Source organism: Pan troglodytes, chromosome 9 (assembly GCF_028858775.2).
Source record: "Pan troglodytes isolate AG18354 chromosome 9, NHGRI_mPanTro3-v2.0_pri, whole genome shotgun sequence".
NCBI classification, from domain to species: Eukaryota; Metazoa; Chordata; class Mammalia; order Primates; family Hominidae; genus Pan; species Pan troglodytes.
In genome coordinates this window covers 7,809,833-7,837,687 of record NC_072407.2, presented here as the reverse complement: position 1 = coordinate 7,837,687, position 27,855 = coordinate 7,809,833, and the positions used below count along the sequence as shown (strand labels likewise).

At 43.2% G+C, this 27,855-nt stretch overlaps 1 protein-coding gene and 1 non-coding gene across 19 annotated transcripts in view; one reads left to right on the top strand and one right to left on the bottom strand.

Moving 5' to 3' along the window:
- Positions 1 to 23,616, top strand: part of NUP98 (nucleoporin 98 and 96 precursor) — a 121,851-nt gene extending 98,235 nt beyond the window's left edge. For all 18 annotated transcript variants that reach the window (XM_009459755.5, XM_016920221.4, XM_054661915.2 and 15 more), the window contains 9 exons: positions 166 to 432; positions 3,930 to 4,087; positions 6,168 to 6,311; positions 8,053 to 8,195; positions 13,338 to 13,559; positions 16,084 to 16,325; positions 19,810 to 19,964; positions 22,927 to 23,038; positions 23,170 to 23,616. In XM_009459755.5, coding sequence (XP_009458030.4) covers positions 166 to 432; positions 3,930 to 4,087; positions 6,168 to 6,311; positions 8,053 to 8,195; positions 13,338 to 13,559; positions 16,084 to 16,325; positions 19,810 to 19,964; positions 22,927 to 23,038; positions 23,170 to 23,387 — 1,661 coding nt within the window. In that variant the 3' untranslated portion in view covers positions 23,388 to 23,616. The remainder of the gene's footprint in view (positions 1 to 165; positions 433 to 3,929; positions 4,088 to 6,167; positions 6,312 to 8,052; positions 8,196 to 13,337; positions 13,560 to 16,083; positions 16,326 to 19,809; positions 19,965 to 22,926; positions 23,039 to 23,169) is intronic.
- On the bottom strand, positions 7,405 to 7,507 carry LOC112204927 (small nucleolar RNA U13). The gene has a single exon (XR_002938670.1). It is a non-coding gene; the product is annotated as a small nucleolar RNA U13 (small nucleolar RNA).
- Positions 23,617 to 27,855: the final 4,239 nt, after the last annotated feature.

The window sequence follows — 27,855 nt, the reverse complement described above, 5'->3', positions numbered from 1 at the left end:
GACGAAGTTAAGTGAGGTAGAGACAGATTCAGGGTAATCAGCTTGAGTGGTTGTTTGAGATGTCTATTAATTTATGTATTTTTAACATCACAGTTAGAAGGATGCCCTCTGTGAAGTTGTTGTAAGACTTTGTCTCGTAACATTGTTTTTCTCTTCCTGCCTTAGTTGTGAAGCACTGGAGCCTGACATGGACACTATGTGAAGCCCTATGGGGCCACCTGAAGGAGCTTGACAGCCAGCTAAATGAACCCCGTGAATACATTCAAATTCTGGAGCGAAGAAGAGCTTTCTCCCGCTGGCTATCCTGTACTGCCACACCTCAGATTGAAGAGGAAGTCTCCTTAACCCAAAAAAACAGCCCTGTGGAGGCTGTATTCAGCTACCTCACAGGCAAAAGGATCAGTGAGGCCTGCTCTCTGGCCCAGCAGTCAGGTGGGGAAGGCATATGGTCCTTCTCTGCGCCTCTGTCGCCTTCCTACTCACTGCCTCCTACCGCTCCCCGCTAATTGTGCATTTCCCTTTGGCTTCTAGCCTATGAGTATTAATTGTGGACTTCCCAGAAAGATTGCTGGTTCCCGTGGAATATGTAATATAACATAAAATTTAACTTTTAATCAAGTAAACAATGTTTAAGGTCCTAAACAGAGAATTAGAAGACATAGTGCAGCTGGGCTCAGTGGCTCATGCCTGTAATTCCAGCACTGTGGGAGGCCAAGGGGGGTAGATCACACCCACCTATTCCTATAGAATGGGAACCATGACTTTTTTTTTTTTTTTTTTTTTTTTTTTTGAGACAGTTTCACTCTTGTTGCCCAGGCTGGAGTACAATGGTGCGATCTCGGCTCACTGCAACCTCCTCCTCCTGGGTTCAAGCGATTCTCTTGCCTCAGTCTCCCAAGTAGCTGAGATTACAGGTGCCCGCTACCACACCTGGCTAATTTTTGTATTTTAGTAGAGACAGGGTTTCACCATGTTGGTGAGGCTGGTCTCGAACTCCTGACCTCAGGTGATCCACCCACCTTGGCCTCCCAAAGTGCTGGAATTACAGGTGTGAGCCACTGCACCCAGCCAAACTATGTCTTCTAATTCTTTTTTTAGGACCTTAAACATTGTTTACTTGATTAAAATTTAAATTTTATATTACATTTGTAATAAAACTAGAAAGCATAGATAAGCTATCAATCAAAATCACCCAAATCCTGTGACTGCTACTCACTGCAAACATTTTAATGTGCAATTTGTACTTAATTCTTTACTTTGTAATACATACAAATATGTCCAGACACTGTGACATATGCTTGTGAACTTTTCAAAGGTGATATCCTGCTGTGTATTATATTCTGTTCTTTTCATGTGGCACATTACAAATGCCCTGTAATACAGATAATTATCAAATACTTCTTAGCATTCTTTTATGTATAAATGTACCATATTAGTAAATTTCTTCCTTCACATTGAGACTTTTTTTTAAACTATAAACAGTACTCTGAATTGCTATAAAATATGTTCTATATCAATTCATTCAAATAAATATATAGAAGTTGAATTTCTGGGTTGAGGTACTCACTGGCTTTTTAAAAGGAATTTATATGCATATATTTACTTTTTTAAGTTCCCTTTCACTAATGAGGCAATTCAGCAAGTACTTAATGACTGCCTAGATATAAATCTTTTTTTTTTTTTTTTTTTTTTTTAAGACAGAGTCTGTCTGTGTGTTTACCAGACTGCTGGAGTGCAGTGGAACGATCTCAGCTCACTGAAACCTTTACTTCCTGGGTTCAAGCGATTCTCCTGCCTCAGCCTCCTGAGTAGCTGGGATTACAGGTGCCTGCCACCATGCCCAGCTAGTTGTCTTTTTTTTTTTTTTTTTTTTTTTGTATTTTTAGTAGAGACAGGGTTTCGCCATGTTGGCCAGGGTGGTCTCAAACTCGTGACTTCCAGTGATCCACCCACTTTGGCCTCCCAAGTGCTGGGATTACAGGCATGAGCCACCGTGCCTGGCCATAAAGTCTTGATAAGAATACAGGATGGCATAGTTCAGCTTAATCTAATATGATCAGATCCTTATTCAAACCTTGATTGTTGGAACCTAATTTATCCAAAGCCAATTAATTGGAGCCATCGACTGGATTTATTTTGAAGAGTTTTGCCACTTTTGGGATTATAAGGAACAAATCACAGGAAAAGCCAGAATCAGTAAGCTATATAAAGGGCTTGTTGCATTCCATTGTCACTACACATTTAGCCTGGTAGCTTCCTGTTTTCTTTTATTTTTATTTTTTAAATAGAGATGGGGTCTGTATGTTGACCAGGCTGGTCTCAAACTCCTGGCGTCAAGCAGCCCTCCTGCCTCAGCCTCCCAAAGTGCTGGGATTAGAGGCGTGAGCCACCACATCCAGCCTCAGTCTGGTACTATTTATGGTCTTTGTGCATTTGTACAGTGAGAATTTATCTTTGGGATTGATCTTGTATGAACTTATGAATCATTAAAAAAAGGTTATGCTCACCAGGACACCAACATGTAGTAGGAGAGGATCTTAAGGTATGCCAGAGTCAGATTCTTAGGGCTGTTGATTCATAAACTCCACTTTCTTCCTGTTTATTTTGACTGTAAGGCTAAACCTCTGGTAAAGGTACTGCCTTTTAGGTTACTAAAAGCTTTTGCTTTACTACTCCCCCCCTTTTTTTTTGTTTTTTGTTTTTTGTTTTGTTTTTGTTTTTGTTTTCGAGACAGAGTCTCGCTCTGTACCCCAGGATGGAGTGCAGTGGCATAATCTCGGCTCACTACAACGTTTGCCTCCTGGGTTCAAGCGATTCTCCTGCCTCAGCCTCCTGAGTAGCTGGGATTACAGGTAACGTGCCACCACACTCGGCTAACTTTTGTATATTTAGTAGAGATGCCATTTCTTCATGTTGGCCAGGCTGGTCTCGAACTCCTGACCTCAGGTGATCCGCCTGCCTCAGCCTTCCAAAGTGCTAGGATTACAGGCGTGAACCACTGCCTCCGGCCTTTTTTTTTCCCTCCCCCCGCACCAAGACAGAGTCTTGGTCTGTCACCCAGGCTGGAGTGCAGTAGTGCAATCTCTGTTTACTGCAACTTCTGCCTTCTGGGTTCAAGTGGTTCTCGTGTCTCAGCCTCTTGAGTAGCTGGGACTCCAGTCACGTGCCACCACGCCAGGCTAATTTTTGTATTTTTAGTAGAGACAAAGTTTCATCATGTTGGCGAGGTTGGTCTCGAACTCCTGACCCCAAGTGATTTGCCCGCCTTGGCTTCCCAGAGCACTGGGGTTACAGGTGTGAGCCACCGTGCCCAGTGTTTTCCTCCATTTTTCCTTTTTATGTTTAAGATAGAGTCTCGCTCTTGTTGCCCAGGCTGGAGTGCAATGGTGCGATCTTGGCTCACTGCAACCTCCAACTCATGGGTTCAGGTGATTTTCCTGCCTTAGCCTTCCAAGTAGCTGGAATTACAGGTGTGCACCAGCACGCCCAGTGATTTTTGTATTTTTAGTAGGGACGGGGTTTCACCATGTTGGTCAGGCTGGTCTCGAACTCCTGACTTCAAGTAATCCACCTGCCTTGGCCTGCCACAGTGCTGGGATTACAGGCATTAGCCACCATGCCGGGCTGTTTTCCTCCATTTTGTAGCTGAGGTGTCTTGCCTAGTATCACAGAAGTAGTGGTAGATCTGTTGTTGATGTCTATATGCTATTCAGTCTGTAGGTAATATAGGTTAAACTACTTTGCAAATTTTCTATCCAAGCAGAAAATGGTAAGTTTTTGATCAATATTTTGGCACTACTGCAGAAAGCAGTTAACAATGTTAAATCCTCCCTTCTGAAGGCTGGAAGAAATGAAGATAATGCCCCCAAGTGTTTGACGAAGTCCATAAACCCTTAGTAATAACCAAAAAACTTCCATTTCTCTTATAGGTGATCATCGTCTTGCTCTTCTTTTATCTCAGTTTGTGGGTAGCCAGTCAGTCCGGGAGCTGCTCACCATGCAGTTGGTGGACTGGCATCAGCTCCAAGCAGACTCCTTCATCCAGGATGACAGACTGCGCATCTTTGCTCTGTTGGCTGGAAAACCGGTATCTTCTACTTTTACCATAATATCTCACATTGGTTTTTTCATAAATTGAAGCTGGTTTGAGGTTGAGGCAAGGAGTGATCTTTGTAAATTGTGCACAGTTACACAAAATGTTTTACACATTGGACAATTTTCAAATTATAAAGGCAGGCATGCACACTTTTAAAAATCTAGTTGTATAGAAATTAAAATGTTAAAATGTATCATATCCCATATCATATAGTGGTAAACAATATAAATAATTTTATCTTCACAGAAATATTCTAGTTTAGTTAATTAATTTTTTTGAGACAGGGTCTGGCTCTGTTGCCTAGGCAGGAGTACAGTGGGGTGATCTTGGCTCACTGCATCCTCCATCTCCTAAGTTCAAGTGATCCTCTCACCTGAGCCTCCCAAGTAGCTGGGACTACAGGCACACGCTACCATACACAGCTAGTTTTTAAGTCTACATCCACATATATGTTGTTCCTATTTGCATGTTTGTATATACAAATGAAATAAATTAGACATAGGAGTTCTGTGATTTTTTTTATTTATATTTTGTTCATTTAAAAAAGAATTTATAGCAATAGGGTCTCAGTATGTTGCCTAGGCTTGTCTTGAACTCCTGGCCTAAAGGGATCCTGTCACCTATAGGTCTCCCAAAGTGTTGAGATTACAGGCATGAGCCACTGCATCAGCCCTGCAGCATTTTTTTTTTTTTCTTGAGACAGAGTCTCGCTCTGTTGCCCAGGTTGGAGTGCAGTGGCACGATCTGGGCTTAGTGCAAGCTCCGCCTCCCAAGTTCACGTCATTCTTCTGCCTCAGCCTCCTGAGTAGCTGAGACTACAGGCACCTGCCACCACGCTGGGCTAATTTTTTGTATTTTAAGTAGAGACAGGGTTTCACCATGTTAGCCAGGATGGTCTCGGTCTCCTGACCTCATGATCCGCCCGCCTCAGCCTCCTGAAGTGCTGGGATTACAAGCGTGAGCCACCACGCCCGGCCCCCTGCAGCTTTTTTTTTTTTTAACCTACTGTATGTGAATATTTTTTCATGTCATGAAGCGTTTTTTTTGTTGTTGTTGTTGTTTTTTGAGATGGAGTTTCGCTCTTATTGTCCAGGCTGGAGTGAGTGGCACAATCTTGGCTCACTGCAACCTCTGTGTCCCAGGATCAGGCGATTCTCCTGCCTCAGCCTCCCAAGTAGCTGGGATTACAGGTGCCTGCCACCACGCCTGGCTAATTTTTGTATTTTTAGTAGAGACGGGTTTCCCCATGTTGGCCAGGCCAGTCCCAAACTCCCGACCTCAGGTGATCCACCCACCTCGGCCTCCCAAAGTGCTGGTATTACAGGCATGATCCACTGCACCCGGCCTTTTTTTTTTTTTTTTTTTTTTTTGTATTTTTAATAGAAACGGGGTTTCACCATGTTGGCCAGGCTGGTCTGGAACTCCTGACCTCAGGTAATCCGACCACCTCGGCCTGCCAAAGTGCTGGGATTACAGGTGTGAGCCACAGTGCCTGGCTGGCATTATTCGTTTTTATAGCCACTTATGTTCCATTTTATGGCTGTTGGGTTATAATTATTTTAAGCCATTTCTCTTATCACTGCCTACCTCTTATATTATTATCTTAAAGTATTTTCAGAAATAAAAATGTAGCTGGTCAGAACTTATGCTCATTTTAAAGCTTTATACATTGACAACCATAGACAGTGAGAAGATCTCTCTGCTCTCAATGGCTCTCAACTCATTTGAGTACTGATTGATTGATTAAATCCTGGGACCAGGCACAGTGTCTGATTCCTGTAATCACAATGCTTTGGGAGGCTGAGGAGGGAGGATTGCTTGACACCAGGAATTCAAGACCAGCCTGGGCCACACAGTGCAACTCTGTATCAATCGATCAATCCGTTGGTCAATAAAAATAAGTAAATAATATTCCCTCTCACTAGCTGTGAGATTTTATTATATTTGTATATTTTATATCTGAATCATTTAAAATGTTCCTTGAATAAGTGAATATTCACTTCAGTGTTATTGCACACACAGGTAATAACAAGGTAGAATATAGCCATGGTGATGATTTTGTTTCGCACAGGTGTGGCAGCTCTCAGAAAAGAAGCAAATAAACGTGTGCTCCCAGTTGGATTGGAAACGCTCCCTGGCTATCCATCTTTGGTATTTGCTTCCACCAACAGCCTCCATTTCTAGGGCGCTCAGCATGTATGAAGAAGCATTTCAGGTATATGTGGCCAATAGAGCCAAGCAAAAATCTTGCTGGGTGTTAAAGTATTGTCAAATTGAAGTGGAGCCAGGAAATCTGATGGGAAACTATCCTTTACTCCTTCCTCTGGACAAGGCTACTTCCCCAAGTGTCTGTTTTTATTTTATTTAATATCATGAGATTCCACAGTTGACTTTCTCACTGCTGTTTTCCTGCCTCTAAATCAGAGGGTTCTTCTTCATTTCCAATGCTGTCTTACTTCTTTGGGAATTCCCTGTTATACAGCCTGACCTCAGATTTGGTTTATCTTCAAACTTAGTTCTGAAATTTGCCTCTAAATATAATATTTTATATTCCTTGTCAGTTTTGAGGTTAATGTATTGTTACTTTTATGCCATCAGTTCTTGAATTATCTTACTGTTCATATTTTATACTTGTCTTTCATATTGTTCTCTCAGAATTATTTGTCAGGAGTAAGAGAACACTTGAAACTTGAGTATATTAAGAATTGTGGCAAGATAAGTATGGGGGGTTAGTGATAGCTACCTGAAATCTTTACCAGTCCATTGAAGACAGATGAAATACATCATTGACCAAAAAATGTTTAAAATCCCTGATAGATCCTTTGGGTTGTCTGTTTACTTTTTTTTTTTTTGAGATGGAGTCTCGCTGTATAGCCCAGGCTGGAGTGCAGTAGCGCGATCTCGGCTCACTGCAACCTCTGCCTCCCGGATAGCTGGGACTACAGGCATGTGACACTACGCCTGGCTAATTTTTTGTATTTTTAGTAGAGACGTGGTTTCACCATGTTAGCCAGGATGGTCTCGATCTCCTGACCTCATGATCTGCCTGCCTCGGCCTCCCTAAGTGCTAGGATTACAGGCATGAGCCACCGTGCCCAGGTTTTTTTTTTTTTTTTTTTTTTTTTTTTTTTCAATCGAGATCAGGTCTCAGTCTGTCACCCAAAACTTGAGTGGCATGCAGTGGGGCAATTATAGCTCACTGCAGCCTTGACCTCCTGGGCCCCAGCCTCCTGAGTAGCTGGGACCACAGGTGCATACCACCATGCCTGGCTAATTTAAAAAAAAAAAATTTTTTTCTTATCTTTTTATGTCAGACGGGTAATATGCCAGTATCTTCACAAGGTTCGAGGGTGGCACATCTTACACGCATGCATGAACACCCAATCATCATGCTCATGAACTACAAAATATATAATTTTATTTTTTTATTTGTAGAGTTGGGGTCTTGCTTTGTTGCCCTGGCAGGTCTTGAACTACTTGGCTCAAGCAGTCCTCCCACTTGCAAAGTGCTAGGATTATAGGCTCAAGCCACTGCACATGGCTGTCTATTCATTCTTAATACAGGTGTCTTAAGAATTTGAAACATATGGCATCTAGGCCGGGTGCGGTCATTCACACCTCTAATCCCAGCACTTTGGGAGGCCAAGGCAGGCGTATCACCTGATGTCAGGAGTTCAAGACCAGCCTGGCCAACATGGCAAAATACTGTCACTACTAAAAATACAAAAATTAGCCGGGTGTGGTGGTGTGCAGCTGTAATCCCAGCTACTTGGGAGGCTGAGGCAGGAGAATTGTTTGAACCTGGGAAGCGGAGGTTGCAGTGAGCCGAGATTGTCCCACTGCACTCCAGCCTGGGTGACAGAATGAGACTGCCTCTCAAAAAAAAAAGAAACATAATGGCATCTAGTAAAACTGATTAGGAGCTAATGTATTGTTTTATCAAATTATTCCTTCAGAATACCTCTGACAGTGACAGATATGCCTGCTCCCCACTTCCTACGTATCTGGAGGGTTCTGACTGTGTGATAGCGGAGGAGCAAAACTCACAGACACCACTTCGAGATGTCTGCTTTCACCTTCTAAAACTCTACAGTGACAGGTAAATGAGAGCCAGGCTTTATTGTCACTTGAGTGCTCCATGAGCCCCAGGGGAGTCCTTTGCTGCGTCCTTTCCCTTTTATATGTCCCCAGATTGCTGTAAGTCCATATAAACTACCAAATATAACTTAAAGTAGTTGAATGGAAAGAGCATTAGAACTAGAATTAGAAGTCTAAAAATTATTTTAATCAACTTTAATGAGTATAGTTTACATATAATAAAGTATGCAGTGTGATAAGTTTTATAGTAACTATCGCATTGTAACTACCATTACAGCTAAGCTGATATTTCCACTACCATTGAAAAACGCCTGTGTGCCCCTTTGCAATCAGTCAGATACCTATTGACTAGTTTTTTGTTACTATAAGTTAGTTTTGCTGGTCTAGAATTTTATGTGGAGATCATACTGTATGTTCCTTGTGCCTAGCTTTTTTGATTCTGCATAATAATTGTGAGATTTTTTTTCATGTTTATATGTATCAAAAGTTAGCTTTGGGTTTTTTTTAGCGGGGGTACATGATTTATGTATCTATTCATTTGTTGATGGACAGTTAGGTTTTCTTATTTTTGGCCATTATTGATAAATCTGCTATGAACGTATCCAGAAGTGATTATATCATTTTTATATTCCCACCAATAATGTGTAATATCTCTAGTTGCTCCAAATCCTCTTTAAAATTTGATATTATTAGTTGTTTAAATTTTACCATTTTATTGGGCATGTAGTATCTTGGTTTGTGTGTGTATATGTGAATCTGTGTGTACATGTTTATTAAAAAATGCAGGCGGCTGGGTGTGGTGGCTCACGCCTGTAATCCCAGCACTTTTGGAGGCCAAGGTGTGCGGATCACGAGGTCAGGAGATCGAGACCATCCTGGCTAACACAGTGAAACCCTGTCTCTACTAAAAATACAAAAAAATTATCTGGATGTGGTGGCGGGCGCCCGTAGTCCCAGCGACTCAGGAGGCTGAGGCAGGGGAATGGCGTGAACCCGGGAGGCAGAGCTTGCAGTGAGCAGAGATCATGCCACTGCACTCCAGCCTGGGCGACACAGCAAGACTCTTTCTCAAAAATTAAAAAAAAAAAATGCAGACAGCCGGGCGCGGTGGCTCACACCTGTAATCCCAGCACTTTGGGAGGCTGAGGTGGGTGGATCACTTGATGTCAGGGAGTTTGAGACCAGCCTGGCCAACATGGTGAAACCCCATCTCTACTAAAAATACGAAAATTAGCCGGGTGTTGTGGTAGGCACCTGTAATCTCAGTTACCTAGGAAACTGAGGCAGGAGAATCACTTGAACCTGGGAGTTGGAGGTTGCAGTGAGCCAAGATTGTGCCACTGCAGTCCAGCCTGGGTGATGAAACAAGACTCTTTGTCTCAAAAAAAAAAAAAAAAAAATGTAGGCCAGCCATGGTGGCTCACACCTGTAATCCCAACACTTTGGAAGGCCAAGGCCAGCAGATCACTTGAGCCCAGGAGTTCGAGGCCAGCCTGGGCAATATGGCAAAACCCTGTTTCTACTAAAAGTAAAAAAAAATTAGCCATGTGTGGTAGTGTGTAGTCCCAGCTACTCAGGAGGCTGAGGGTGGAGGATCACCTGAGCCTGGGAAGTCGAGCCTGCAGTGAGACATGATTGCATCACTGTACTCCAGCCTGGGCAATAGGAGTGAGAGAGACCCTGTCTCCAAAAAAGAAAGAAATGCAGAGTGGTTTATGTGTCCAACAATAATATATTAACACATGCTATTATTTCTAACCATGTAATTAGAACTACCTCAGTGTTGGTGTTTTGTTTTTTGGTTTTTTTTTTGAGACAGACTCTCTGGCTCAGTTGCCCAGGCTGGAGTGCAGTGGTGCAATCTCAGCTCACTGCAAGCTCCGCCTTACAGGTTCACGCCGTTCTCCTGCCTCAGCCTCCCAAGTAGCTGGGACTAGAGGCACCCACCACTACGCCCAGCTAACTTTTTTGTATTTTTAGTAGAGACAGGGTTTCACCGTGTTAGCCAAGATGGTCTCGATCTCCTGACCTCGTGATCTGCCCACCTCAGCCTCCCAAAGTGCTGGGATTACAGGCGCGAGCCACTGCACCTAGCCTTGTTTTGTTTTTAGACAGGGTTTTGCTCTGTCACCCAGGCAGGTGTGCAGTGGAATGATCTTGGCTCATTGCAGTCTCAACCACCCGGGTTCAGGCGATCCTTTCACCTCAGCCTCCTGAGTAGCTGAGCGCTGCAGGAGTGCACCACCATACTCAGCTAATTCTTGTATTTTTTGTAGACAAGATTTTGCCACATTGCCCAGGCTGTTCTCAAGCTCCTGAGCTCAAGTGATCCACTTGCGCTGGCCTCCTAAAGTACTGGGATTACAGGTGTCAGCCACTGCACGCAGCAGAGATGTCTTCTTACATTACCTTAGAAATACTTATAGTTTTTTTCTCTAGTCACACAAATAGCTCATCTCATTTCAAATCTTCAAAGTGATTTCTTATAAATATATATATATAAATATATATATGTATATTTAAATACATATATATATTTTCGAGACAGAGTCTCTCTCTGTCGCCCAGTCTAGAGTGCAGTGGCGTGATCTTGCCTCACTGCAACCTCTGCCTTCCAGGTTCAAGCGATTCTCCTGCCTCAGCCTCCTGAGTAGCTGGGGTTACAGGCATGCGCCACAAAGCCCAGCTAATTTTTGTATTTTTAGTAGAAATGGGGTTTTGCCATGTTGGCCAGGCTGGTCTCGAACTCCTGACCTCAAGTAATCCTCCTGCCTCGGCCTCCCAAAGTGCTGGGATTATAGGTGTGAGCCACTGTGCCTGGCCAGTATTTAACTATATTAATTATATAGAATGTAGCTTTTTATTGTAGTAAAATGTAACTAAAATTTACTGGTTTTTATTTATTTATTTTATTATTTTTTTTTTTTTTTGAGATGGAGTCTTGCTCTGTCGCCCAGGTTGGAGTGCAGTGGCGCGAACTCGGCTCACTGCAAGCTCTGCCTCCTGGGTTCACACCATTCTCCTGCCTCAGCCTCCCGAGTAGCTGGGACTACAGGCACCCACCACCACGCCCGGCTAATTTTTAGTAGAGACGGGGTTTCACCATGGTTTCACCATGTTAGCCAGGATGGTCTGGATCTCCTGACCTCGTGATCCGCTCACCTCAGCCTCCCAGAGTGCTGGGATTACAGGCGTGAGCCACCGCGCCCGGCCAAATTTACTGTTTTAACCATTTTAAGCATACTGTTCAGTGGCATTAAGTCCATTCACATTGCTATACAATCATCACCACCCTCTCCAGAACTTTTTCATCTTCCCATACTGGAAATTCTCATTGTTTCATTTGCATTTCCCTAATGTCTAATGATGTTGAGCACTTTGTCATGTGCTTATTTACCATCTGTACATCTTTGCTAAAATGTCTATTACAGGCATGAGCCACTGCACCCAGCCTTGTTTTGTTAGCCAAGATAGTCTCGATCTCCTGACCTCATGATCCACCTGCCTTGGCTTCCCAAAGTGCTGGGATTACAGGCGTGAGCCACCGCACCCGGCCTAAAGTCACAAAATTTATTAGCATCAAGTTATTAATAACATTTCCTTGTTAACCATTTTAAATATCTGTCGGATCTTTAACAACATCTCTTTCTTTTTGATACTGGTCATTTGTGTTCAATAATTGCGTCCTCTTTTTTTCTTGGTTGGTGTACCTAGAGTTTAGCAATCATATTGACCTTTTCAAAGAACCACCTTCTGGCCTCATTAGTTGTGTCTATTGTTTATCCAGCTCATAATGGATTACAAACCTAAATTTCAACTTAACTATAAACCTTCTAGAAGAAAACAAAGCAGAAAATTTTTGCAACTGTAGGTTAGGCAGAAGATTTCTTAGGTAGACACTAAATAACACAATTCATAAGAGAAAAAAATTGGTAAATTGGACTTCAACAGAATTTCAAAACTACTGCTCATAGAAAGACTATTAAGAGAATGAAAAGGTAAACCATAGATTGGGAGAAAATACTTGCAATTCGTAGATCTGATAGAGAACTTGTATCCAGGAATACATCAAGAACTCTGAAAATTCAGTAATAAGAAAACAGGCCAGGTATGGTGCGTCATGCCTATAATCCCAGCAGTTTGTGACGCTGAAGTGGGACGATCACTTGAACCCAGGAGCTCAAGACCAACCTGGGCAATATAATGAGACCCCATCTCTACGAAAATAAATTTCTTAAATTGGGTGGGCATGGTGGCATGCATCTGTAGTCCCACCTACTTAGGAGGCTGAAGTGAGAGGATCGCATGAGCCCAGGAGGTTGAGGTTACAATTGAGTCATCATTATTATTATTATTTTGAGTTGGAGTCTCACCCTGTCAGAGTGCAATGGTATGATCTCACCTCACCACAACCTCCGCCTCCTGGGTTCCAGCAGTTCTTGTGCCTCAGCCTCCTGAGTAGCCAGGAATACAGGCATGCACTACCACACCTGGCTAATTTTTGTATTTTTAGTAGAGACAAGAGTTTCACCATCTTGGCCAGGCTGGTCTCAAACTCTCCTGACCTCAAGTGATCCGCCCACCTCAGCCTTCCAATGTGTTGGGATTACAGGCGTGAGCCACCGCGCCTTGCTCTATTTATTTTCTTGATCGTGATGGTGGTTTTACAGGTGTCTACATATGTTAAAGCTCATTAAAATTGTGTACTCTAGATACGTGCAGTTTTAAATATGTCAGAGAAAGAAAGAAAAGGATACTTCAAAATACCAGAAATGGGCAACAGAGCGAGACTCTGTCTCAAAAAAAAAAGAAAAAAGTAACGACATTATAATGAAGGAATGGAAGGGTGAGAACTGTGAAGACTCCCTGTATCAGAATGGTAAAATACATACGCCAAACCATTACCAGCAAACCTGTTAGATCACACAACCTTAGAAGAGAAGGTGCCTTGTTTCTTTGTAGGATCTAAAGTCTGGCTGAACCCAGAGATAGATTGATAAAACATAGGCTCAGAGGGAGAGAAGGCCTATAATGCTTTCACTCGCAGGTTCTTTTATTGTCTTAGACATAAGCAGAACAGTTGACATATCAGTCCAGGCCGTCTCCTGGCTGTGTATGTTGACTCTCAACACGTTCTTTGCAGACATTATGATCTCAACCAGCTGCTGGAGCCTCGAAGCATAACAGCAGATCCTTTGGACTACCGCCTAAGCTGGCACTTGTGGGAAGTGCTGAGGGCTCTTAACTACACCCATCTCTCAGCGCAGTGTGAAGGTGTGCTACAGGCCAGTTACGCTGGCCAGCTTGAAAGTGAGGGGCTCTGGGAGTGGGCCATCTTTGTCCTCCTGCACATTGACAACACATGGTGAGTGAGAAGCCGTTGAAACCCACTGGGTACATCTAGCACTACAGGGCAATTCCAAAGGAATCACAGTCTTTCAGGGTTCAGTTTAGCAAGTAATTGTGTAGAATGTGTGTTAGATCCAGCGTTGTGATAAACCTCAAGATAGTTAAACCCTTAGCCTAGACTGTTTCTGTATTCATGTAAACCAGTTAAAACTGAGACTTCCTTTGATTAAGTGCCAAATTATAATATTTATCACAAAGTCTCTCAGCAGTCTGAGAAAAAAAGATCTCTGTGAACTGCATTGATCAGAGAAATTCTTCATAGAGGTAAGAGTCAAAGAACCTGTAAAATTGGAATAGGAAATAATGAAGTGGAAATGAGAGGATATGCCCAGATGGGACAATAGCATTATGCCTGGGCCAAAAAACTAGTCATTTAATTTCAGATCAGAACTATTCTCCTCATAGTGGGCTCTTTTCTGAATCCCAGATTCAGGTGAATGTGGCATGTTTAGGAATTACACAGAAATAGTGCTGTCTGAGCTGCCTCAGTGACTCCACGGCAGGGAAGTAATGGGTTAGCAAAAAGGTCCTTGCTTTTTCTGTGTCCACTGGCTTGCTTTTTCTCTGGTCATCCCTTGTCACCGACCCATTCCTTAAGCTTGATAGTACTGTATTTATTAACACAGCCTTGTGCTTAGGTATATGTGTCTTGATTCTCTGTCCTTAAAGAGAACTGGAGAAATGCCTTTTCACTGCGGTTTGAACAAGATAAGGCTGGAGATTTTTGTTAATGATAGCAGTATGGTATTTCAGTAATTACACAAAATGAACATTTATGTAGTACTTGAAGTGCTTTTACACATGTTTATATTGTATACCATATATATTAACTGTTTTATGTTCATTATAACCTGTGAGATAGACACTGTTATTATCTCTGTTTTACAGGTCAGTAACCCAAGACACAGAGCTTAACTTTTGTCCAGGGTCACACAGCTAGTAAATGGCAGAGTGAGGTTTCCAACTTGCGTACAGAGTCTGTGCCCTTATCATTATGCTGCACTGTTGTGTTGCGTGGTATGGAAGGAAACAGGGTCTAAATTCTAGATCTACCACGTGCTCACTTTGGCCTAGGGGAAAGCTTACTTTTGACTTTGGATAAAGATACTATCTTAACTCTCTAAACCTAAGCCTTTTTTTTTTTTTTTTTTTTTTTTTTTTGGCCTGTGAAAGCATAACATTAGTTTCTATTTAAAGGTGATTGTGAAATTAAAAAGAGTAAAAGTATAAAGCATCTAGCATAGTCTTATTAAGACTTAAGCAATTTCTCTTTCTTTAAGCAGTTTCTCTTTCTTCTTCCCCTGTAACAGGGAATGAAATGACCCCAGGCTATTTTTTTAAGTTTATTTAAACACAGTCATAAAGGATTTCACATGGTAAAAGACTGGCTTGATAGGATGGCTAATGTTTCGGAGTTGACTATGGAGAAGCAGATCTTGTTTCCTGAAAAAGAATATTAAAAAGGAGGCGGTTGTGATGACAGTGGAAGTCATTGAAAAGCTTAGGAATTCAGAAGAGTCCATAATGAGAATAGTTTTGATCTGAAAGTAAATGACTTGACCTCGTGATCTGTCCGCCTCGGCCTGCCAAAGTGCTGGGATTACAGGTTTGAGCCACTGCGCCCAGCCAAGCCCCAACTTTTTGAACATGAAAATACTTTATTTTATTTTTAAAAATTAATGCTATGTGTTTTTTTTGTTTTGTTTTGTTTTTGAGATGGAGTTTCGCTCTTGTTGCCCAGGCTGGAGTGCAATGGCGCGGTCTCGGCTCACTGCAACCTCTGCCTCCCGGGTTCAAGCAATTCTCCTGCCTCAGCTTCTTGAGTAGCTGGGATTACAGACACCTGCCACCACACCCAGCTAATTTTTTTTTTTTTTGCAGAGACGGGGTTTCACCATGTCGGCCAGGCTGGTCTTGAACTCCTGACCTCATGTAATCCACCCACCTTGACCTCCCAAAGTGCTGGGATTACAGGCGTGAGGCACTGTGCCTGGCCAGTGCTGTCATTTTTAAAAATTAATACCGGTGTGAGATCACCTTTGATTTTTTTAGTGAAGCTTAAAGTGATCAAGACCCATAGTTTAGGCCAGGTGTGGTGGCTCACGCCTGTAATCCTAGCACTTTGGGAAGCTGAGGCAGGTGGATCACCTGAGGTTGGGAGTTCCAGACCAGCCCAACCAACATGGAGAAACCCTGCCTCTACTAAAATTACAAAATTAGCGGGGTGTGGTGGCACATGCCTGTAATCCCAGCTACTTGTGAGGCTGAGGCAGGAGAATCACTTGAACCTGGGAGGTGGAATTTGCCGTGAGCCAAGATGACACCATTGCACTCCAGCCTGGGCAACAAGAGTGAAACTCCATCAAAAAAAAAAAAGACCCGCAGTTTAAGAGACTGCCCCAAGGGCCACTCTAAGCTGCCTGGGGCAGCCTTCTCCATGAATGAGGATGGGATTTATTCTAGCTTATCTCTCCCTGTAGCATACGTGAGAAGGCTGTTCGAGAGCTGCTTACCCGGCACTGCCAGCTGTTGGAGACCCCTGAATCTTGGGCTAAAGAGACTTTCCTTACCCAGAAGCTCCGTGTACCTGCCAAATGGATCCACGAGGCCAAAGCTGTGCGAGCACACATGGAATCTGACAAGCACTTAGAGGCCCTTTGCTTATTTAAGGCTGAGCACTGGAACCGCTGCCACAAGCTCATCATCCGACACTTAGCTTCTGGTGAGTGCTGGGTTCCACATCTCCTGGAATCACCCCAAATTCCTCCAACCTCTGAACCTCCATGATGGGGTCAGACTGGAAATAAGACTCAACGTAGGACATGGCCATCTTGAATCAAATCATACTTTGCAAAAGCTCTCTGCAGAAGAGGCTTAGCCAGGATGAGGCGCTAGAGGAGCAGGGGTAGATAGCAATATTGTTATCATTTCCCAGAAATATTCTTGATGTGTGCTAATATTATTATTATTTTAATTTGTTTACTTATGGGAATTTTCTCCAGCAACACCAGAAATAATCTCCTTAAGGCCTGAAACTAGAAATTCTTCACATTTTCCATTGGAAAATTTCAGAATACAGGCATACCTCATTTTGTTGTACTTTGCAGTTACTACATTTTTTACAAATTAAAGGTTTGGAAAACTGCACAGAGCAAGTATATTAGCACCATTTTTCCAACATGTTTACTTCATGTCTGTCTCTGTTTCACATTTTGGTGGTTCTCACATTATTTCAGACTTTTTCATTACTATATCTGTTATGGTGATCTGTGATTAGCAATCTTTGATGTTGCTGTTTTGTTTTGGGGTGCCACCAACTGCATCCATATAAGATGGTCAGTTGATAAATGTGCATATTCTGGCTGCTCCATCAGCTGGTCATCCCCATCTCTTTCCCTCTCTTTGGGCCTTCCTATTTCCTAAGACCCAATAATCACGAAATTAGGCCAGTTAATAACCCTACAATGGCCTCTAAATATGTTCAAGTGAAAGGAAGAGTAGCACAACTCTAACTTTAAACAAAAGCTTGAAGTGATTAGGTGTACAGAGAGAAGCATGTTGAAAGCCAAGATAGGACAAAAGATAAGCCTCTTTGCCAAACAGCCAAGTTGTGTTAAAGGAAAGTTCTTGAAGGAAATTTAAAGTGCTACTCCAGTGAACATATAAATGATATGAAAGTGAAACAGCTTTCTGGCTGATGCGGAGAAAGTTTTTGTGGTCTGGATAGATGAAACCAGCCACAACATTCCCTTAAGCAAAAGCCTAACCTCCCTTCAGTTCTGTGAAGGCTGAGAGACGTGAGGAAGCTACAGAAGAAACGTTTGAAGCTAGCAGAAGTTGCTTCATGAAGTTTAAGGAAAGAAGCTGTCTTTCCATCCCATTAAAGTGCAAGGTGAAGCAGGAAGTGCTGATGGAGAAGGTACAGCAAGTTACCCAGAAGATCTAGCTAAGATCATTGATGAAGATGGTTACACTAAACAACAGATTTTCAGTGTAGATGAAACTGCCTTCTATTGAAAGAAGATGCCACCAAGGACTTTCGTAGCTAGAGAAGAGAAGTCAATGCCTGGCTTCAAAGCTGCAAAGGACAAGTTAACTCTCCCTTTAGGGCTAATTCAGCTGGTGATGGTAAGTAGAAGCTCATTTACCATTCTAAAAATCCTAGGGCCCTTAAGAATTATGCTGAATCTACTCTGCCTGTGCTCTATAAACGGAAAAACAAAGCCTGGATGACAGCATATCTGTTTATAGCTCAGTTTACTGAATACTTTAAGCCCACTGTTGAAACCTGCTCAGAAAAAAAAAAAATTTCTTTCAAAATATTACTGCTCATTGATGATGCACCTAGTCAGCCAAGAGTTCTGATGAAGATGTACAAGGAGGTTAATGTTTTTATGCCTGCTAACACATCTACTCTGCAACCCATGGGCAAAGGAGTAATTCAGCTTTCAAGCCTTATTATTTAAGAAATACATTTCATAAGACTATAGCTGCCATATAGATAGCGATTCCTCTGATGGATCTGGGAAAGTAAATGAAAACCTTCTGGAAAGGATTCACCATTGTAGATGTATTTGTAGGCCAGGCACGGTGGCTCGTACCTGTAATCCCAGCACTTTGGGAGGCCAAAGCGGCAGATTGCTTGAGCCCCAGGAGTTCGAGACCAGCCTGGGCAACATGGTGAAACCCAATCTCTACAAAAAATACAAAAATTAGCTGAGCATGGTGGTGCGTGCCTATATTCCCAGCTATTTGGGAGGCTGAGATTGGCAGATCACCTGAGCCTAGGGAGGTTGAGGCTGTAGTGAGCCATGACCATGCCAGTGCATCCTTCCTGGGCAACACCGTGAGACCCTGTCTGGGGCGGATGGTGGGAGAGGAACATTTGTGATTGGCCAGGCATGGTGTTATGTTCCTGTAATTTCAGCTACTCAGGAGGCTGAGGCAGGAGTACTGCTTGAGCCCAGGAGGTTGAGGTTGCAGTGAGCCATGATCACACCACTGCACTCCAGCCTGGGTGACAGAGGGAGATCCTGTCTTAAAGAAAAGAAAAAAAAAAAAGAACATTTGGGTCCGGGCATGGTGGCTTACACCTGTAATCCCAGCACTTTGGGGGGCCAAGATGAGTGGATCTCTTGAGCTCAGTAGTTCGAGATTAGGTTGGGCAACATGGTGAAACCCCATCTGTACCAAAAGTACAAAAAAATGAGTCGGGCCTGGTGGCACACACCTGTGGTCCCAGCTATTCGAGAGGCTGAGGTTGGAGGGAGGATCACTTGAGCCTGCGAGGCAGAGGTTGCAGTGAGCCAAGATCGTGCCACTGTGCTCTAGCCTGAGTGAGAGTGAGACCCCAACTAAAAAACACAAAAAACATTTGTGATTCATGGAAGGAGGTCAAAATATCAACATTAAATAACAGGAGTATGGAAGGCATTGAATCCAGCCCCCATGGATGAGTTTGAAGGGTTCAAGACTTTAGTGGGGGAAGTACTTGCAGATGTGATGGAAACAGCAAGATAACTAGAATTAGAAATGGAGCCTGAAGATGTGACTGAACTGGTGTCACTCATGAGGAGTTTGCTTTATAGACAAGCAAAGAAAGCGGTTTCTTGAGATGGAATCTACTGCTGGTGAAGATGCTGTGAACATGGTTGAAATGCCAGCAAAGGATATGGAATATTACCTAAGCTTAGTTGATAAAGCAGCAGCTGGGTTTGAGAGAACTGACTTCAGTTATCTTATTTTAAGAAATTAGCATAGCCATCACAACCTTCAGCAGGCAACACCCTGATCAGCCAGCAGCCATCAGCATCAAGGAAAGACCCTCCACCACCAGAAAGATGACTTGCTGAAGGCTCAAGTGATTAACATTTTTAGCAATAAAATATTTTTAAATTAAGGTATGTATATTGGTTTTTTAGACATAATGCTGTTGCACACTTAATAAGTGACAGTGGTATAGTGTAAACATAACTTTTATATGCACTGGAAAACCAAAAAATTTGTGATTTTATTGTGATACCTGCTTTATTGTGGTGGTCTGAAATGAAACCCACAGTATCTCTGAGGTATGCCTGTATGTGCTTTTAATTCTGAAGTCCAGCCAACATGATTTCTCCTTCCTTTCTGTCTTCCTGCCATGTCTTCTGTACTTTTGGAAACTATGCACTTGTGCAGACATTGTGCTCAATACTTTGTTTCTTCAGATGCCATCATTAATGAGAACTATGACTACCTGAAGGGGTTCTTGGAAGACCTGGCACCTCCAGAGCGCAGCAGCCTAATTCAGGATTGGGAAACATCTGGGCTTGTTTACCTGGACTATATTAGAGTCATTGAAATGCTCCGCCATATACAGCAGGTACCTGAGATCCTGAAACTGCTGCCTGATTTTCCTTTTCTCAGGCCCTTAAATCTTCAGATACCTCACAAGGCCTTAGTATATACTTGAGAACGCACTGACAGAGATAGCACTGTCAAAGCAGGCATCTTGCTGAGGCTCATTTGATATAACCGTTTCTGACAGCTATATCGAAACTTAAAAATGCTATTTTATGTTGATTACCAACTAGTATGTGCAATAGACATTCCTGAGGCTTGTCCATAGACAGTCTCTTCCCCTTGTTCAGTCCTAGTTTGAGTGAGAAGCCCAAAGATGAGAGATAAAATAAGAATGGAGATTTGGTGAGGATAGCTGTTTTACACATCATTTGGCATGTTTTAAAATTGCAAATATGGGTTTTAAAGTCAATGTCTTCAGTCAGTTTTTTTTTTGTTGTTGTTTTTTTGAAACAGAGTCTTGCTCTGTCATCCAGGCTGGAGTGCAGTGGTGTGATCGTGGCTCACTGCAACCTCTGCCTCCCAGTCTTAAGTGAGTCTCATGCCCCAGCCTCCCAAGTAGCTGGGAGTATAGGGTGTGTGCCACCACACCCAGCTAACTTTTGTATTTTTAGTAGAGATAGTGTTTCACCACATTGGCCAGGCTGGTCTTGAATTCCTGGCCTCAAGTGATCGGCCCACCTTGGCCTCCCAAATTGCTGGGATTACAGGCATGAGCTACCGCACGCCTGCACGCAGCCTTAAGGTCAGTCTTTGTAGTCGTAAAATGAGTCTCCACTGCTTGCTTATGGTGCAAAAACCAAACTCATTATAATAAATATAGGATTCAAGTCCTTTTAGAGGCTTTTACCTTTCCTGCCTTACTCCTACCACTCTTATTCCACGTTCCAGCCTTGCTAGCCTGCTGTACTCACACTAAATTACTTCTGGTGTTTCTAACAAACCATATTATGTTCCACACTACCTAGCACACTTAAACTTATCCTTTTAAGATCTAGGTTGCTGTTACCCCTACTTCTCCCTGCTTTTCCCCAGAGATAATTAATTGCACTTTCTTACTACCAAGATACTTAGTACATTATTCTACTAGTGCACCTGTCAGACCATATTGTAGTTACTTATTCATATTTCCAGGTTGCTATAAGCCCCTTTTGGGAAGGTCTTTTACGGTTACAGGCAATAGAGTGTAGAGGTTAACAGCTCAAGTTCGGGAAGCAGACTTATAGATTGAATTCGTGGCTTCCAAATTCACTGGCTATGTAATCTTGAGCAAGTTAACTACCTCCTTTGTCTCTCGTCTGAAAGAAAAAGGTGGGTGGGGTAGACAGTAGTACAGATTATAGCTCATATCTGACAGATTTTCACAAAGATTAAACAAAATCTACATGAAGTGTTTTACATAGTACCTTTCATGTACTAAATGCCTTTTTTTTTTTTTTTTTTTTTTTTAGGCAGAGTTTTACTCTGTCACCCAGGCTGGAGGGCAGTGGCACAATCTCAGCTCACTGCATCTCCCAGCTTCAAACAATTCTCCTGCCTCAGCCTCCCCAGTAGCTGGGATTACAGGCGTGTGCCACCACACCCAGCTTTGTGTGTGTGTGTGTGTGTGTGTGTGTATTTTAGTAGAGACGGGGTTTCACCATGTTGGCCAGGCTGGTCTCAAACTCCTGACCTTGGCCTCTACTAAATGCTTAATAATTGTTATCTATTATTATCCTCATCAAAGTTCCAACTCCTAGTACAGTGCCTGGCACATAATAGACATAATTCAATGTTTGCTGTACTTTTAGTATGAATCAAGAGCATCATTTCTAAATAATCACTTGAAGAAACCACTTTCTCGTTGAATATTGAGTAATTCATTCACACAACCTATTATGGAGAACTCACTGTATGCCAAGCACTGTAGTGGGTTTGGGGAATATAAAGGTAAACAGTATGTGTTCTGCCCTTACCAAGATAATGATTTTGTGGGGGAGATATATACAAGTAAAGCAGCAATTACTATAGCTTAATAAGTATAGGGATTAAGCAAAGGGTACTATCAATGTGCCAGCACATAGCTGGATGTGGTGGTGCATGACTGTAATCCTAGTACTTTGGGAGGCTGAGGCAGGAGGATTGCTTGAGACCAGCCTGAGCAACATAGCGAGACCCCCCTTCTCCCCAAAAAAAAAAAAAAAAAAGACCTATGTTACATAAAAACTCTCTAGTATTATCTTGTTCTGCTTCTTCTTCTTCTCCTTACCCTACATGTCACCATGTAAATCTCCTTTGAATTCCCACCTTTGGGAGTTTTAGCTGTCTTCTCTTTGCCTGGAAAGCTGAGCTCTCTCCTTGTTATTCAGGTCTCAATTTAAATATGACCTCCTTAAAGAAGCCTCTCTTGGTCCTCCAGTCTCAAGTAGCTATCCAGTTTCTCTCTGTCACATCCACCTGTTTAAATTATCTACATGGCTTGTGATTTTTCAGGATTTATTACTGTTTTGTGTTTTCTTATTTATTTTCTATCAGTTTCATGAGAGCAAATAACCTGTCTTGCTCTTGATCCTCCTGCCCCCTGCACACAGCTTTTTTGGTGTTTTAGAAAAGGCTATAAACTTGGAGTCAGGGGACCTAAATTAAATGTTGGTTCTGGCTGCATTTTTTACTTCCTTGTGTGCTCTTTAGAAGTCATACCATCTCTCTGAACCCAATTTATCTTGATTTTTGGTGCTGTGTTATTAAAGCTTGCTGTATAGTTCGGGATCTGAAGACTTTTCCTAGTCCAAGGCTAGGTAACTGTGTTACCTTCCTCTTGGCTATTACTGCATAATTAGTGCCTTGTCCTCCACTAGATGGTGGTGGCTTGGCCCTGTGTCATCATCTTGGATTTTCCCCTCCCTCACCTCACTGTTGTTTCACGGTTTTGTGTAGAGTCTATAGGTGGGATTGGAGTGATAGGAACTCCCCTTGGATTAATTGGCTTCTCTGCTTCTTTGTAGGTGGATTGCTCAGGTCATGACCTGGAGCAGTTACACATCAAAGTGACTTCACTGTGCGGTCGGATAGAGCAGATTCAGTGTTACAGTGCTAAAGATCGCCTGGCTCAGTCAGGTAAGCCTCTAACCTCCTCACTCTTTCTGCCTTCTTGCTTCCTGTTTCTATGATTATTACACCCCACCCTCAGTGCCTACCACCCTTCTCCAGACCCATGCTCAGTGCGTAACTCTAGTTTTTCTCTCTAGACATGGCCAAACGTGTAGCCAACCTGCTGCGTGTGGTGCTGAGTCTGCATCATCCTCCTGATAGAACCTCCGACTCAACACCAGACCCTCAGCGAGTCCCTTTGCGCCTCTTGGCGCCCCACATTGGCCGGCTTCCCATGCCTGAGGACTATGCCATGGACGAATTGCGCAGCCTTACCCAGTCCTATCTGCGAGAACTGGCTGTTGGGAGCCTGTGAGCCCCAGGCACTCTGCATCACAGTCACATGCCCATTCACACTCACCACGCAGAGGTTCCCTGCCGCCAGAAGCAGCATCCTCCACTTGTTCAGGGCTTTTCTTAATGCTGAATGTAGCATAAGGGCTTCTGGAACCCAGAAGAGGAGACAGTTTACCATCCTCAAGATCATTCAGTGTTTTTCCTTTAAAAAAATGGTCAATAAAGCTCCTTTGGCAGAATCCCCCAAAGAACCAGGGTATTCTTTTTTCATCCCTAGCCATTCTGGATCTTGTGACCCTCCATGCCAACCAGCTACCCTACTCCTACCCTGGCCCTTTTATACTAGGACTCCTTAGGAGGAGTGAGACAGGTGATAATGGATCCTTAACAGATGAACTATCCACAGAAGGAAGAGGAATCCGTCTCTTAAGTAATTGGTTAGTTAACACTGAATTTTGGAGGCAAAGGAGGGTTGGCCTGAGTTAGGAAACAAAACGGGATCTTTCTGACACACTTAGGGCAGAAGTGAATGCCTGTCACGGAGGGATTGATCTTCAGGGCTGTTTTTGTTCCTGCCTTTAGTGTTCCATGAACACCATACCTTTGCTACTACTATGTGCAGGAACCCTTGGTCACATGTGACATGTCTGTGGGAAACTCCCAGAGTTTGGTTTGGTCCCTGGTTTTCAGTCTTGCTGAGACTCTGTCTGGATTTGCCTGCAGAGTTTGGATAAAAAATGGCAGGTTGGGTAACCCTCCCTGTTCATCCCATGTTAGCTCCAAAGCATTTCCCACCCTCCATCTACCCCTTCCAGAAGCAAAAACAAACCATGACTGAGGCAGGCATGGAGTTGGGCGTTAGGGGCAGGCAGAGGGCCTTTGCTACACTGCTGACAGCTATAGGGAGCCCCAGGTAATGGCATGAGATAGCTGGTGTTAGGGCTATCTCAGGCAATATGGCCACACCTGGGTCTTTATGCATGAAGATTATGTAAAGGTTTTTATTAAAAAATATATATATATGTATAAATAAATGATCTAGATATTTTCCTCTTTTTCTGAAGCTACTTTCTTAAAAAATAAATAAAATGTTTATAGCATTCCTGGTATTGGCTTTCCCTTTGTATTTTTGAGCCTTCTTACCCTGAGGATCTTTATGGTGGCCTTGTTTGATTTAGCCTGTTTTTGAATTTGCCTTCTAAATGGAGACAGGCCATAGGCTAAAGAGAACAATTTGGTGCTAAACTGAAAGATAGATTAGCCCAAAGGCTAGATTTATAAGGGGAAATTTAGGGGCAAGGGAGTTGATTATTGATTAATACTGATTGCTGTACATATATTTATGCACATAGATTCCCGGGTCTCAAATTGCCCAATAGAATATACCATTCAAAGCCTCCTCGCTCTTCTACTATAGTGGTTTTGTTTTTAAACCTTGAGTGACGCTTCACCTTTCTAAATCAGATTCCCTTTTGTAAAGGGGATAATGATTGCTGATGTTACTTCACACAGGGCTATTTTCAAGAGGAATCAATTGAGTAGCATGAGTACTATTCCAGATCTTATTTTGATCTGTCAAGCTGAAGATGTGAGCAAATTCCAATTAAGATTAGACCAAAGACTTCTGAGACTTTCAGGAATTCAGGGATGAGAAAGCAGAGTGGGTCAGCTCTGTTGTCTGGAACTTCCATTTAACTTAGATGCCTCAGGATAGGGGTTACTCAGCTGGAATCCCCTCCACTACTGACTCGCTATGTGAACCTGAGTGAGTCACAAAACATAGTTGGACTTCCAGCAAAGAACACCTGACCTGGTTTCCTTACCAGAGGAATGTTTCAGAAAGTGAGTATGCTATAGAAATGGTTAGCTCTTAGCAGTGTTCGGAATTGTGGGCCAGGAGTGGTGGCTCACACCTGTAATCCCAGCACTTTGGGAGACCAAGGTGGGAGGATCGTTTGAGGCCAGGAGTTCAAGACCACCCCAGGCTACATGACAAGACTCTGTCTCTAAAAAAAATAAAATTAGTTGGGCATGGTGGTGTGTGTGCATAGTCCCAGCTACTCAAGAGGCCTAAGCAAGAGGATCGCTTGAGCCTAGGAGCTGAAGGCTGCAGCGAGCCATGATTGTGCCACTGCACTCCAGCCTGGGCAACAGAGCAAGAAAAAAAAGGTTCTCAATCAAAGGTTTATCATAGAAGCCATGTTGTGCATAAAAGAGAATATCAACTTCAAGTTCAAGATAAGGGTGATGAACAATCTCTTCTTTTTTTTTTTTTTTTTGAGACAGAGTCTCGCTCTGTCCCCCAGGCTGGAGTGCAGTGGGGCACGATCTGCAAGCTCCACCTCCCAGGTTCATGCCATTCTCCTTCCTCAGCCTCCCAAGTAGCTAGGACCACAGGCACCCGCCACCATGCCCGACTAATTTTTTTTTGTATTTTCAGTAGAGACGGGGTTTCACCGTGTTAGCCAGGATGGTCTCGATCTCCTGACCTCGTGATAAGCCTGCCTCGGCCTCCCAAAGTGCTGGGATTACAGACGTGAGCCACCGCGCCAGGCCTGAACAATCTCTTCCACATCCCAAAATCCCGTTGAAATAGTAAAAAATGTTTTAATTTCAAAAAAAATTCTCAAAAACATAAAACAGGAACCAGTTACCTCAACATTCGATAGATCTGTGGAATCTACAACATTCAAATAACTTATTTTCTCAACAGAACCCAAAGTTAACAGAGGTCTGGAGAATTAAATATTGGAATAATTAAGCAAAGGCCTGCAGAGTATCTGCTCTTTTTAGATGTTTCATCTTTAGCTCAGTTTTGTTAATTTGTATTTCCAGAAAATTGTTCCAGATTTTTTGTTATTCAAATAACCAGTCCTTAGACGTATTAATCAATTTTACTGGAGTTCTGTATAATCTTAATTTCTGCTTTAAATGTTCATTTCTTAGGCTTTCCTAAGGATTTGTTAAACCTTGTATTGGTTGGGCACGATGGCTCACGCCTGTAATCCCAGCACCTCGGGAGGCTGAGGAGGGAGAATCCCTTGAGCCCAGGAGTTTAAGACCAGCCTAGGCAACATAGGGAGACCTTGTCTCTTAAAAAATGAACAAAAATTAGCTGGGTGGTGTGCACCTTTAGTTCCAGCTATTCAGGAGGCTGAGGTGGCAGAATGGCTGTAGGGTATTTTGGTAGTTGTTCTTTAACAAGTTAAGGACGGTTTCCCTCTACTAGCTTGAATAAGCGAATGTTGGATTTCTGAGGCTTCAATTTGAAATGATGTGAAACGCTTGTGTGTTAGGAAGGTGGTTGGAGATAAGCAGAGTACCTGGGAGAGGGGACGGGTAGAGAAAGTGCAGGGAATCACTGGCATATCCACGATGCCCAAAGTCATGGCTATGGATGTGATTGCCAGGGAAGTATGTGCTGCTGTTGGTCAGGCAACTGGTCAGCTTGAACAAAAATAATCAAAACTCTGTGCATGATAAATACCCGTGACCTGAGGATAGCCTGGCTACTTTACTGGGACCACAGTGTAAATATTGTTGATGACCTGCTGTACCTTAGGCACCGTGCTAGACAGTGCCTTGCACTATCAGGTTATCTCATTTAAATCCTTGCAGTTTTCAAGATGAGTACTGTTAATCCCATTACCAGATTGAGAGAACAGAAACCCAGAGAGTTTAAATATCTTACCCAAGTGAGGGCTCTCATAAGACAGGGCCGAAAGTGACTGAATGCTTGCCCTCCTCTCCCACACTGCCCACAGTGTTTGGGCAAGGTGAAAAAACAGGCTCAGATGGGAATGACTGCAGGGAGTCTGAGGAGAGGATGTGGGCTCCATCTTCTGCTCCACTGGGTCATCTGGAGTGGCCTGAGGCTCAGCACTACTCCCACCAGGAGGGAAGGGCTTGCTTGACCCAAAGTGCCTAGCCTGGAGTGTCTAGTCCCGCACTGCAAGGAGAGCTGCAGGTCTAAGGCGAACCTCCACCTCCAGAATTCAGGCAATGGTGGCTAAGATGAGAGGACAGTTATCCATCCACTGACCCTGGCCCCTCACACTCTTAAGCCCTGGTCTTCCACATACCCTGACCCAGCATACCTGTACTCTCCAACACCCGAGGATGGGCCTGAGCTGAGTCTGTGTGCTGCTTTACAGAGTTTGAATAATTCAAGCCCCAGAGGCCCGAGGTATCAGTTTCCGTTGCTCGGTTGTCATAGGCACGGTGTAATTAAGCTAATGAAAGGGCAAACAGGGAGGGGCTGCGGTCCTGTGCCTCGGACGACTCTGGGCTGATCAAGGGAGGAGTCCCTGGTCCCTGTTGTGCTGAGAGAGCAGCAGGCCCATCTAGAGTCCAGGTGTGGGGAATGGAAGAAGGAAGGAATGAGGGGTGAAACAGAAGTAGGAGAAAGGGAGAGAGAGTGGAAAGAGGCGGGCAGGGGACGATCAGAGTCAGGGAGGCAGAGAGACCAAGAAAGTTACAGACGGAAA